The sequence below is a fragment of the Liolophura sinensis genome, chromosome 2, assembly GCF_032854445.1.
Source record: "Liolophura sinensis isolate JHLJ2023 chromosome 2, CUHK_Ljap_v2, whole genome shotgun sequence".
Lineage (NCBI taxonomy): Eukaryota > Metazoa > Mollusca > Polyplacophora > Chitonida > Chitonidae > Liolophura > Liolophura sinensis.
Window position 1 is genome coordinate 24572896 of NC_088296.1, and position 14230 is coordinate 24587125.

The 14230-nt window shown below is 39.9% G+C and overlaps 1 protein-coding gene across 1 annotated transcript in view; it reads right to left on the reverse strand.

The window, feature by feature from the left end:
* LOC135462708 (E3 ubiquitin-protein ligase Midline-1-like) overlaps positions 1-14230 on the reverse strand; it is a 241656-nt gene that overhangs the window by 2196 nt on the left and 225230 nt on the right. Inside the window, exons 4-6 of the mRNA XM_064739933.1 lie at positions 7849-8079; positions 6032-6054; positions 5577-5764 (exon numbers count right to left, since the gene is read on the reverse strand). Coding sequence (XP_064596003.1) covers positions 5577-5764; positions 6032-6054; positions 7849-8079 — 442 coding nt within the window. The remainder of the gene's footprint in view (positions 1-5576; positions 5765-6031; positions 6055-7848; positions 8080-14230) is intronic.

Below are 14230 nucleotides of genomic sequence, written 5' to 3' on the forward strand. Positions count from 1 at the left end.
CCGATGATGGCACAAACATAGTGATAGAAACACAGACTTATATTATCACTTCAATATTCGGAGTTACTTTCTTTTTATTTTACAGAGGGGTACACTGTGTTATCTATCCTCTTCTAACAGTACACCCACACTCATGAGGTAAATCTCACTCAAGGGTACAATATGTTATCTGTTCTGTATTAACACTACACCTGCTGATTTGCAAACATGAGGTAAATATCATCCAGACACTGAGGGTGCCCTGCCATGTGTTCTGTTCTAACATTGCACTTGTTGATTTGTGCAGGAGGTAAATATCACCCAGACACTGATGGGAAGACTTCCATCTGTCTCATATTAGTTTGTCTTCTGTGCACATCCTACTGTATACCTCACATTAGTTTGTGTCTTCTAGGAACAGCCTCTCATATACATGTACCTCACATTAGTGTGCGTCTTCCGTGCACACCCTACTGTATACCTCACATTAGTTTATATCCTATGTGCACATCGTACTGTATACCTCAAAATAATTTTCATCGGTTTTGCTCACCCTATTGCATACCTCACATTAGTTTGTATCCTTTTTGCACACCCTGTTGAATGCCTCACATTGGTTTGTATCTTTTTTGCCCTGCACTCAGGGGAACAATATGTTATCCGTATTAACAGTACACCTGCTGATTTGCAAACATGCAGTACCCTGCCATGTGTCCTGTTCTAACAGTGCACTTGCTGATTTGTACACATGATGTATATATCACCCAGACAGTGAGAGGTATCCTGTCATGTGTCCTGTTTTAACAGTGCACTTGCTGATTTGTACACATGATGTATATATCACCCAGACAGTGAGAGGTACCCTGCCATGTGTCCTGTTCTAACAGTGCACTTGCTGATTTGTACACATGATGTATATATCACCCAGACAGTGAGAGGTGCCCTGTCATGTGTCCTGTTCTAACAGTGCACTTGCTGATTTGTACACATGATGTATATATCACCCAGACAGTGAGAGGTACCCTACCATGTGTCCTGTTCTAACAGTGCACTTGCTGATTTGTACACATGATGTATATATCACCCAGAGAGTGAGAGGCACCCAGCCATGTGTCCTGTTCTAACAGTGCACTTGCTGATTTGTACACATGATGTATATATCACCCAGACAGTGAGAGGTACCCTACCATGTGTCCTGTTCTAACAGTGCACTTGCTGATTTGTACACATGATGTATATATCACCCAGAGAGTGAGAGGTACCCTGCCATGTGTCCTGTTCTAACAGTGCACTTGCTGATTTGTACACATGATGTATATATCACCCAGAGAGTGAGAGGTACCCTGCCATGTGTCCTGTTCTAACAGTGCACGTGCTGATTTGTACACATGATGTATATATCACCCGGACACCTAGGGGTACACTACCTACTGCCCTGTTCTAACTGTACACACCCTGCTATATACCTCACATCAGTTTCTGTTTTCTGTGCACACCCTACTGTATACCTCACATTAGTTTCTGTTTTCTGTGCACACCCTACTGTATACCTCACATTAGTTTGTGTTTTCTGTGCACACCCTATTGTATACCTCACATCAGTTTGTGTTTTCTGTGCACACCCTATTGTATACCTCACATCAGTTTGTGTTTTCTGTGCACACCCTATTGTATACCTCACATCAGTTTGTGTCTTTTGGGCACACCCTCCTGTATGCCTCACAATAGTTTGTGCGCTCTGTACACACCCTATTGTATACCTCACATTAGTTTCTGTTCTCTGTGCACACCCTATTGTTTACCTCAAATTAGTTTCTGTTTTCTGTGCACACCCTATTGTATACCTCACATCAGTTTCTGTTTTCTGCGCACACCCTATTGTATACCTCACATTAGTTTCTGTTTTCTGTGCACACCCTATTGTATATCTCACATCAGTTTGTGTTTTCTGTGCCCACCCCTTTGTATACCTCACATCAGTTTGTATCTTTTGGGCACACCCTACTGTATGTCCTACAATAGTTTGTGCTCTCTGTACACACCCTAGTATATACCCCACATTAATTTGTGTATTTGCAATGTAATGCCACACGGGGGTCTCCTAGACAACATATAACATAAATTTAGGACACAACAAGGAATTGGTTACAAACGTAAATAAAAGTAATGATATAGACAGATAATAGACCGAATAGACTATACACATATGTATGTAATATATGCAACAACAAAAGTATGTACATTACAAAAGAATGAATTATACCATATGTAATAAAATGAGGCTATAATGCAAGGACATAATGACTACTTACTGAAATAATATTTATCATTATCATTTAATATAAGAAACAAATTTCCATGTTACCCATCTCTTTGATTCTGCAAAAAATTTATGCATAGTTTTTAAGACAATTTTGTTTTCGTCAGGTTTTAGATCATCGGATCCAAATAATACTATATTACCGACATGTTTTAAACACGAAAGAATCAATATTGAGTAGTTTACGCTTGGAGATATTGTTGATGTAATTTGTTCGAGCATATGCAGTCTTTGAGTGGCACATTAGGGGCATTCAAAGAAATAATGAATTAAATTTTCACATAAATGATTAAAATTTGGGCACATGCAAACAGTGCTTAAATTGTACTTAAAAAGATCAGCATTCAGAGCGCCAAGTCCCATTCTCATTCGGCATTGAATAACAGAGTGGTACGAATCGAACATGTCGTACAGTTGAGTGAGTTCTTTATTTTTCTTGAAAAACAGAAATTGCTTTGTTATTCCAACTGAGGCATTGCAAATATAAGACAGTAAAAATGTCCCAATCTTTGAGAGTTTTGGGGAAGAAAGAGGAGGAAAATAATTGAATGCAAATTTTAAAATGTCGAACATTGTCCCTGTTTCAAAGGTTGTATGTGTTTGTATCAGTGATATTTCTGCCATTTAATATCCTTTTTAGATAAGGGAGAGTCCATTTACAATTTTATGGAAGAATTCTATGGCATCGACATCCATTATGTAAAGATTCCCATTAGAGTTCATTTATTAAACTATTGTATGATGTCTGACGTTATCCTCTAGTACAGAGAAATGCCAGGCATCTTTGGATAGCTTCAAGAGAGTTTGACGATTTAAGGCTAGAGTTGTCGTACAGAACATTGCCATATTTGATTGACGACCTTAATAAGCTTTGGGAGAGAGTGACGAGACATTTTCTGGAGACAGTTTTCTTTGCTCTGTAGAAAATGCTTAATGTCCTGTTTGATTTCTTTACTACAGCTCGAATGTGTTTGTTTTACTTACCATTATATTGCAGAATGATGCCGGGGTGTTTGTGGGACCGAATGCTCTTTACATTAAATTAGGATTGCAAGGGTTACATTTTAAAGATATAAACAAGTAAACAGACTTAAGAGCTTTAAAGTTAATAACCCATTGACTTGCCCATTTTGACAAACGATCAAGATCTCGATTTAGTTTAGCCTGTGAGTCACTTAAATTATTGATCTCTTCCAATAGTGACGTGTCGTCAGCAAAAATGTTAATATCACTTTTTGGGCATAACTTACTGTATACCTCATATTAGTTTGTGTCTGTTGTAGACACTTTAATTAATGCTGGACATAAATTTATATTTGTGCACACCCTAATGCATGCTTCACATGAGTTTGTATCCTTTTTGCACACCCTAATGCATGCCTCGCATGAGTTTGTATCTTTTTTGCACACCCAAATGCATGCTTCAGTTCAGTTTGTATCTTTTTTGCACACCCTAATGCATGCCTCACATGAGTTTGTATCTTTTTTGCACACCCTAATGCATGCCTCACATGAGTTTGTATCTTTTTTGCACACCCTAATGCATGCTTCACATGAGTTTGTATCCTTTTTGCACACCCTAATACATGCCTCACATTAGTTTGGATCTTTTTTGCACACCCTAATGCATGCCTCACATGAGTTTGTATCTTTTTTGCACACACTAATGCATGCCTCACATTAGTTTGTATCTGCTTTGCACACCCTAATGCATGCTTCACTTCAGTTTGTATCTTTTTAGCACACCCTAATGCATGTCTCACATGAGTTTGTATCTTTTTTGCACACACTAATGCATGCTTCACGTGAGTTTGTATCTTTTTTGCACACACTAATGCATGCTTCACATGAGTTTGTATCCTTTTTGCACACCCTAATGCATGCCTCACATAAGTTTGTATCTTTTTTGCACACCCTAATGCATGCCTCACATGAGTTTGTATCTTTTTTGCACACACTAATGCATGCTTCACATGAGTTTGTATCTTTTTTGCACACCCTAATGCATGCCTGACATTAGTTTGTATCTTTTTTGCACACCCAAATGCATGCTTCAGTTCAGTTTGTATCTTTTTTGCACACCCTAATGCATGCCTCACATGAGTTTGTATCTTTTTTGCACACCCTAATGCATGCCTCACATGAGTTTGTATCTTTTTTGCACACCCTAATGCATGCTTCACATGAGTTTGTATCCTTTTTGCACACCCTAATACATGCCTCACATTAGTTTGGATCTTTTTTGCACACCCTAATGCATGCCTCACATGAGTTTGTATCTTTTTTGCACACACTAATGCATGCCTCACATTAGTTTGTATCTTTTTTGCACACCCAAATGCATGCTTCAGTTCAGTTTGTATCTTTTTTGCACACCCTAATGCATGCCTCACATGAGTTTGTATCTTTTTTGCACACCCTAATGCATGCCTCACATGAGTTTGTATCCTTTTTGCACACCCTAATACATGCCTCACATTAGTTTGGATCTTTTTTGCACACCCTAATGCATGCCTCACATGAGTTTGTATCTTTTTTGCACACACTAATGCATGCCTCACATTAGTTTGTATCTGCTTTGCACACCCTAATGCATGCTTCACTTCAGTTTGTATCTTTTTTGCACACCCTAATGCATGTCTCACATGAGTTTGTATCTTTTTTGCACACACTAATGCATGCTTCACGTGAGTTTGTATCTTTTTTGCACACACTAATGCATGCTTCACATGAGTTTGTATCCTTTTTGCACACCCTAATGCATGCCTCACATAAGTTTGTATCTTTTTTGCACACCCTAATGCATGCCTCACATGAGTTTGTATCTTTTTTGCACACACTAATGCATGCTTCACATGAGTTTGTATCTTTTTTGCACACCCTAATGCATGCCTGACATTAGTTTGTGTCGTCTGTGTACACTTTATTCTACACCGCATTAGTTTGTGTCTTTTGCCTACACCCTATCATAAGTCCGACATCAGTTTGTGTTTTGTTCACACCCTAATGTAGACCTCAAACTATCTATGCTTTTCGTAAACTCTTCTCACCTTTGTTACTCTTAGTATACTGTTCATTTTTTTGGGTGCCCCCTGCTGTATTACAGCTCATTTTGGTTTGTTTTCTTCTTAACACAGTCTGCCATGTGTTTTGCACACGCACAACTCTGTCCCTTCTCCACTTTATGTTTGTGTCTTTGATGCACATCCTAGTGTAAACCCTAAAGTCGTTTATGTCCACACCCTATTGTACACCTTTTATACATATAAGAACCTACTTGTAACACACAGGGGTGACATTGGTCCACCGACTGCTGCTTCTAAGTCCTGACGTTCTTGCACTGTTTCTTTTACAGTCACCTGTCTAGGAACAACTTGGTCATGTTGTAGAGAATCTAGAAGCTTTTGTCTGCTGACCTCATGTTTCTCCAGATCGGCTCTTATCTCATTCAGTTGGTCATCAATTCTGTGAAAAGAGGACAGAAAACAAAGAAACACAGTTGTGTGGTAATCCTGTGTATCACACAGTTATGAAAATGTCATGATGTACCTAGCAGGTTAGGTCTGATTTGTCTAAAGAAATGTATGTTTGAACACTAGATATATTTTACACTTGGGTCATGTTTTGGACAACTACAGAGCTGTTACTCAGTGTTACAGAAACACATCTGCTGACAACTGTCATGTGCACATGTATAACAAACTTAGAGACGTATAACACATTTATACATACATTTTGGTGAAGTCCGTGGAACCCTGTCAAGAAACAGAATTGAGCATCGTATAAAATCATGCAATCATAAAAACTGAAACAGATTCTTTACCTACTCTATTGGTTCTAAACTCTGGGTCACCTGGTTTGCTCATTTTAGCCAATATATTTGTAATCCTAGCAGAAATATTGAGTTTCTTTTCTCTCACATGGTTAGACCATCTAATGGACAACATACACGTATCTTTACTTTTCCAAATGGCTGGTAAAGCAATGTAATATTCTACTTTCAACACTACTAATATCTGTCCCAGGTTTAAAAATAATTAAGCTATACTTTCACCACAAAATGTAACAAGGACACAGTTAAAATTGAAATGTCTTACATCCCCTATAGTACACAGGGGCCATTGGCTCTTCCCTTTAACAATTAGACCACTTCCTAGTAAATCACACAGTCAAAATCAGCTCCAAATTCCAGTGTAATAAATTCTATGGCCCAAAGATTTCCCGATCACCCAATCTTTGTTGAAAATGAAACCATTTATTCCACCAAGTACAAGTAAAAGAGTAAACAACTTGAAGTTAGTGGCTGTATAAATCCTACCTTGAGATAAGGATTTAATTCTATGCTACTGTCAGAGAAGCAATCCTTTATCAATTTCACAATTGTTTTGGCAGAAAGTTTTATAATAGTGAAAGACACTACAGTTATCTCCCCTTCGCGTAACAGCTGTGCAAAGCCTATAAATCAGAAGATCAGGGTAGAAGTGTTCTAAAGAGAGATATAAACCAATGATATCAGCATAATGAAAAAATGGTTTAATTCTGGTCTTCCTGTTAGTTGTAATTTGTTACGGCTGTTTTATGGTTATTTTACGGCATGTTTATGAAAACAATAGCCTATAGCAAAATTTAGGTTTAAATGAAATATACTTGTTCATAAAGTGAAGATGATGTTCAAAACTGCACAAAAACAAATACCTCAAACATAGTAAACGCTATCATATGTTGTGTGTTACAAGCTTGTGAAAGTAGCCGTGTGTTAATGGCTTATCGCTTATGGGTCTGAACTTTCTGATCAGGAAGCAGTCGATATCATCCAGATGACTGAAAATTTGGACAACATACTGAGCCACGACATGATGGTTTGTTTGATTGGTGTTTTATGTCGTGATCAACATATTTCTCTTATATGACGGCGTTCAGCATTGTGGTTGAAGGAAACTGGGCAGAGCCTGGGGGGACATCAACTGAGATATGGTTGTCTATATACGGTTTGTACATTGGTTAATTTATTGTTTCAAACACTGATAAGGACTTTATTACTATTCGTATTCACACGTCATTTCGAAAAACATCAAACAACGTACTCTTTTTTTAATATTACATAGATAGGATCGTGGAGTTGTTTATTAGTCTAATCGCAGAGCGGTTACGTTTATGGATAGAACAATAGAGGGCGACCGGAGAGAACCACTGAACTAAGTGAAGCAGTTAAACCCTGGAGCTAAAACTAGATCTGGCAACATGAGATGGGTTTGAACACCTCATCACTGTTCATTAGTGTCACTGTATGAGGCTGGTCACAGGTTCAATAATCACATTATTGAGGTAAATGAGATGCCTCTGTGTACATACTCAACATACATATCACATTTGTTTACAAATGAGCGGTCAGAGCCAAGATATCTACAGCCCATACATGTAAGAAAACTATATATGTTCTCTGAAGCTGAAAAATTATTGACAGGTTATCCTGTGTGGTTAGTTGAAAAGTATTTAACTGGAGTTCAGGTAGCTGAACCAATGTTAGAGGTTGTGCATGACTGACTTACCTGTAAAAACTTGACGTCCATTGACGCTACTAAATCCTTGGAAGCCTGTACCATCCTCTCCATTTCCTGGGCCTGTAGCTGGAAATGTTTGAGTATAGCACTACACTCCACACTCCACTGTGAATAGCGGGTTTTTATGCCATCTAAGGACTGTTGTTTCCAGGCTTGTAAGGCTTCCAAGGCTGCACAATAAGCCCTTTCAACCTCTTGAGTGTGAAGTTCCTGAGTTTCCTGACAAACAGAAAGAATGTTTATTATCTCATCCTCACCATTACAGGTGTGTTCAAGAGATTATACACAACTGTATCTACAATGTACTTCCTGGCTGGAGGGGATTTCACTTCAGTCTTTCGGGGTTCATATTTCGACTCAGAAACGTTGTTGGTTCAATATCACAACTGGTGGTCCGTGCAGGGTGAGATGGTGCCGCCCTTATGCTGTGATCACCAGTGGTTTGGTTCAAACACCAAGAGTGTCACCCTTGGATTAAGAGACGTCTATTAATCCCAGGTGTCGCACCATCACCTATGGGTGAGCGAGTGCTTGGGGTTTAAGGTCGTACTAAACAATTTTTCAGTCATATGACGATGAAGATATCCTTAGAGTGCATGTAATGTGCCTCCTTGTTGCAGGACAGATTTCCACAGCTCTTTTATCTAGTTGCTTCAGTGAGACGCCTTACCGAAGGCAGGTAAGCCGGCCCGCCTGAACCATTATACTGATACGGGTCAACCAGTCGTTGCATTATCCCCTTCAAGCTGAACACCAAGGGAGTAAGTCTTAGGTGTTACTTCACCCAGGTTTGGCCCTGGATCTAAGCGGACACTCCACCAACTGTGCTATCAGGGCCAGTCCCCATCACATATGTGGAGTACGTATATACAATATAGATATTATGACAGTGTATGATCGGCAATGATGTATCTATTGGAGTTGTTGGTACATAATTAACAGCTGTATGTTTCCTGAATTTGTGAATGATAGCAATAAATTACATATGCAAAATGAGTCAACGAGTGCAATAAATCACATGTTGACCAGGTCATCAAAAATACCAACCTGTATCTTATTGTGCAGCCTCGAAACTCCTGACAGTGATTCTTTAGTTTTCTTGTAGCACTTTCTCCAGTTCGCAAGTCTTGTTCAACACAGCTGGCTGTAATGGAAAAGATGCTACATTACAAAATCTACTTTTCAAGTGACTCACTACAGTACAAGACCAAAAAGCCCCTTTCTTCACTACAAACTATGGGTCAATATATAGTTCCAAATCATGACATATTTACATTGACTATAGACCTATATACTCGAGTGGTGCACGATTTAGATTGTGATTTAAGTCATTCGCGTAGAACATCCTTGCGTCTTTCTAACACCATTGAAAACTGTTTACTATTTCTCTTTGCATGATTCCAAAGTAATTTTAAACTTACACAATTTTTTAGTTTTTCGTATTAATCGTTGTATTGGGAATTGACGTTACAATTAATGACCCAGAACATCCATTTTGGTTGTTGGCTGATATAAGAATGGCTTTTTCGCATTACCTTGTCATTCTCAGCTGCAGATGGTATATCTTGCATAGCGTGTTTCGGATGGTCAACCACACACCCCATACAGATCACCATCCGGCACGGTACACAGTACAAGCAGAATGGCTCACCATGTCTTGGACATGACGCTTGCTGAGTTGATTGTTCATCCCTGTCGCTGGTCTGTCGCTGTGAGGTTTCCTGTGAGAGGTACTCCAGGGACGAAATCAGCCGGTGACGTTTCATAGCCCCCCTCATGGGATGACAAGAAGCCAGACAGTCTTTACAATACAGAAAACAACAATCGGTACAAAACTTGACAGCTTTAGTCTGATTATCATCATCACACAGAGAACAATATGGGGTGTCATCCTCAATCTTCACGGCAGAAGAGAACCTCTCCACTATTGCAGCCAGATGAAAGTTGGAAGGCAGACCAGCTACACCTTCTCTCCCCAGACTGGTTGGTGTCCGACATACAGGGCATGAGATCAGCTGGTCAGCACCCTCACTCCCCGTGCTACAGGAGACCTCATCTGTCTGTCCAGGTTTAGATTTGTCAGCATACACACCAATACACTCTCTACAAAAACTGTGCTGACAAGGTAACATTACTGGTTTCCGGAATGTTTCCACACAAATCGGACATGTGAGAACCTCTTCAGGATTTTCCTTGCCTTCAGCCATTACACACTTGGTTTTTCACTGAAATAAAACCAGCTAATTACTTAGACTGGTACAAATACAGGTCCTCCCATTTACGAAAATATAAAATTTCAACACAGCACACAGTCTCCATCTGCAGTTCAGTGCCTGTTTCTCTCTTTCAAAAACATATGGGGTACAGTATTTTTTTGTCGCTATTGCTGAAGTGGCTTTACAATACATATGGTATATGGGAGTTTGAGCGCCTCGCTTCCCCGAGTAGAAATAACTGCTTAGTTAGAGATTTGACGATTCTAGCATTTATCATGTACCGGACATTTTTTTTGACAAACATCTGGTCAAGCCAGTGTGGCTGGTTGGTTTGATCTTAATAAAAGCTCCATCCATGAAGATCAGATTGTTGTGTGAAACAATCAGTGCTGCTGATTTAAAGGTAAGACCAGCCAATTAGCTAACACCTATAACAGAAATGGTGGGACTTCAGGTATAAGATAATTGGGTCAAACATCTGGACTATAGCGATAGTGAAGGAAGCATCACCCTGTATGATAATCGAGTCAAATGTCTGGACTACAGTGGTAGTGAAGAGAACCAGACATAATATGATAATCGGGGCGAATGTCTAAAGTTTCTCTATCTGAAAAAAACTTGTACCAGGTCAACCTCTTTTAGCTTCCAGTGTTTTGTGTTATTGTGAGGAACCACAGGAGTACAGACTACAATAATGCTGCTGTATCGTGGGATTAAGACTGATAAAACACATAATGTTTAAACTGTAAGTGCTGACTTGGTTGCGCACCAGAAATGTGACATACATGTCTAGACAGATACAGGGCTGGCACCATCGTAGCGGTACAATATAAAGACAACCTACCAGCCTGGACAGGAGATATGTAAGCTGTCCCCTGTAGAAGTAGGTTAGTGTCTGTTAAAACTTCACACGGACAGCATTGGCTAATGTATCAGCGGACCTGCATGGGGCTGTCCTAACTGGCTAAGTGTGTCAAGTTACACCCTCAATTATCCGTGATCTTTGGGAAGGCTGTAATGTCTGCTGTGTGTGGCGTTAATACAACATGCAGTCACTTCATCCATAAAATATACATCTGTCGCTTATATACAAGTGTTTATATTTGGTTCAGGCAGGCAAGCGTGGTAAACAAAGTATACAAGTAAGCAAAGAAACAAACAGCGATCCCTGGTTGGGTTGTCCCAGCCTTGTGTACCACGGGCCACACGTCACCGCCAGTAATCGACCTTAAGCATAACTGCATAATGCCATTCAGGGTCAGCCCTAAAACTGAATGTTGACAGGCCAAAATGGCTGCCAGCTAACCTAGTACTTTCTAAAAATTGGACCCTTCCGCAAACAGGACGACTACATAGCTCACATTTGGACAGAATAAAGTGCAGAGTGTATTAAATCATTGTTTTTAATAGGGTTGAAATCTGGGAACTGTACAAGTCCGTTTTGCTGTTCTTCAGATATACAATTTAGGAAGAGGTAAAACTCACCGAATTTCTGATATCTTTAAACTGGAGGTAACACACGGAATCTCAATATATACACAGTTGATAAAATATCTGTAACACAGTTCTTGCAGAGCCCAATACACGCCCTTGAAGTTCGGCTTCTTCCCCTTCCTATGTGGCAGGCACGGGAAAACAAAGTAGTCTCGTCAAACCAGCTTTCCAGCGGCCACCAATCAGTGTAGAACACGTCGTGACCCATATTCAATTGATCCCTGAAATGAATATTCCTGAAAAGGGAGTGAGTGAGTGCTTAACGTCGCACATAACAATTTTTAAGTAATATGACGATGAAGGAATCCTTAGAGTGCATGTAATGTGCCTCCTTGTTGCAGGACGGATTTCGGCCGCTCTTTTATCTAGTGCTGCCTCACTGAGACGACTTAACGAAGGCAAGTATAAGATGCCATTATACTGATACGGCCAAACAGTCGGTGCACTATCCCTTTCATGTTGAACGTGAGAAAGTTACAACTTCCTGTTTTAAAGTCTTAGGCGTGACTCAACCCAGGATTGACCGTGGATCTACCGTTCCGGAAGTGGACCCTCTGCCAACTGAGCTATCGGGACCGGTCCCTGAAAAGGGAAGAGATGGTACTGTGAACACCAATCATACATACCGGCACGGATAGCACAGTTGGTAGAGCGTCCGCTTCAGGACCGGTAGATCCAGGATCAATCCTTGATCGAGTCACACCTGAGAAGTTGTAATTTCCTCGCTTGGCGTTCAGCATGAAGGGAATAGTTGACTGGTTGACCCGTATCAGTGTAATGGCTCGGGCAGTACGGCTTACTTGCCTTCGGTAAGTCGTCTCATTGAAGCAGCACTAGATAAAAGAGCGGTGGAAATCCGTCTCTGCAACAAAGAGGCACATTACACGTACATGCACCCTAAGGATTCTCTTTCGTCGTCATATGACTGAAAAATTGTTGAGTACGACGCTAAACCCCAAGCACTCACTCAGTTAAATACAGGTCATCAGTCAGTTATAAGCTGGAGTGTCAATAGCTATATCCGAAACCAACACACTGATCCAGCACAGAGAATACCACAAGATCAATTAACATAAGTTAGCATTGGCTGTAACACATACTTCTTTAATCTGGCACAAAGACAATGACAGTCCATGTGGATTTTCCATATACTTCACTTTCGCTGACGTATCACCCAAACACAACATGTGTTCTGATGTATTGAGTGTGGTGGGAGATGACACAACTTTCAGAAACCAATATAGTGGTATCCACTAAAGGATGTATTATTACATAGTTAGATGTTTACCGTTTGCCTACGTCAAAACTCCCCTAAGAGCTTTTTGTGCTTATGTGAAAGCGTTTTTCTTGAAGTTTACAAAGCACCAAATATGCACATTGGATAAGGAAAACTGGCAAAAAAGCTATCAAGGGATCGAACAGTTTGGGGTATGGCTATTCCCACTTCCACATCACGCAGTGTCAAGTGCAGGTCGTGGTAAGAATTCTTTCGATCAGCATGACCAAGGCGATTTTGTGTACTTAACAATATATTCTCAGGAGCAATATTACCCAACTAATAAAAAACACAGTTGAATCCCCCCCCCCCCCCCCCCGACTCCAAGCACTGCGCTGGGAGAGTGTAGGTAAATGTCAGGCAAAAAAAGTCCTCAAACATTCCTTGCTTACATATAAAACTGCTATTAACAAAGTGGAAAATTATACTCGGTAATAATTCTACTGGAGCATCTTACAAAAATTCAGAACATGCTAAAACAACTAGTAACCTTAAAAATGAGCTGAGTTCAGAACCGTATATTAACATACACTCGCTCATTGTAAACATACAAAATGGCCGACACGGGTGAGGAGAGAGTGAAGCCCACACAGACTTTACGCTTTTACACAGGATATACAAGATCTCAAGTCCTATAGAAGAGGTAACATGTCATTATGGTTTTGTCCTACCATAATACTCCTCGCCGTCGTATAGGAGAAATATTCTCGATTATGGTGTAAAACACCAATAAAATAAATAAATAAGTAACACCTTTAGGCAAGATCCTTTTTCGGGGCATGATTCCTTCATGATTAAAACAATACATGTAGCTTTGATTCCTGGTTTACGAAAAATCTTTGGCATGCTGATGTTACAAGCAAACAGTGCTGCCCTTGGATGTGCTGCGGGTGTGGTGATTATCCAGTATATCTTTACAGTCCAAGCTTTCTGTGGACAGGGGAGGTCTGGGTTCAAATCCCACTGTATTGCAGTCTGTAGTCAAATAGTTGACTACGGAGATTCATTTTGACCTCAGTATGCAGACAGAAGATGTTGGTTAATTACATGTACTTGGTAATAAATCAGCTGGTTTTATAATTTGCTTTTTTAAATATAGTAAATAAAAATAAATACAAACCCGAAGAGATGACAATAATTTGTACTATCATCATCAGCCATTTCGATGCACACATGTCCATGGACTTAAAGAAAAGTTCAAGTTAGGAATCTGACGGCAATTTAAGCACAGATCTATACCAGCATGAAACGCTGTAACAGTACAGCATTGTTCATAAAAGGAGTGAGTGAGCGCTTGGGGTTTAACGTCCTACTTAACAATTTTTCAGTAATATGACGACGAAGGAATCCTTAGAGTGCATGTAATGTACCTCCTTGTTGCAGG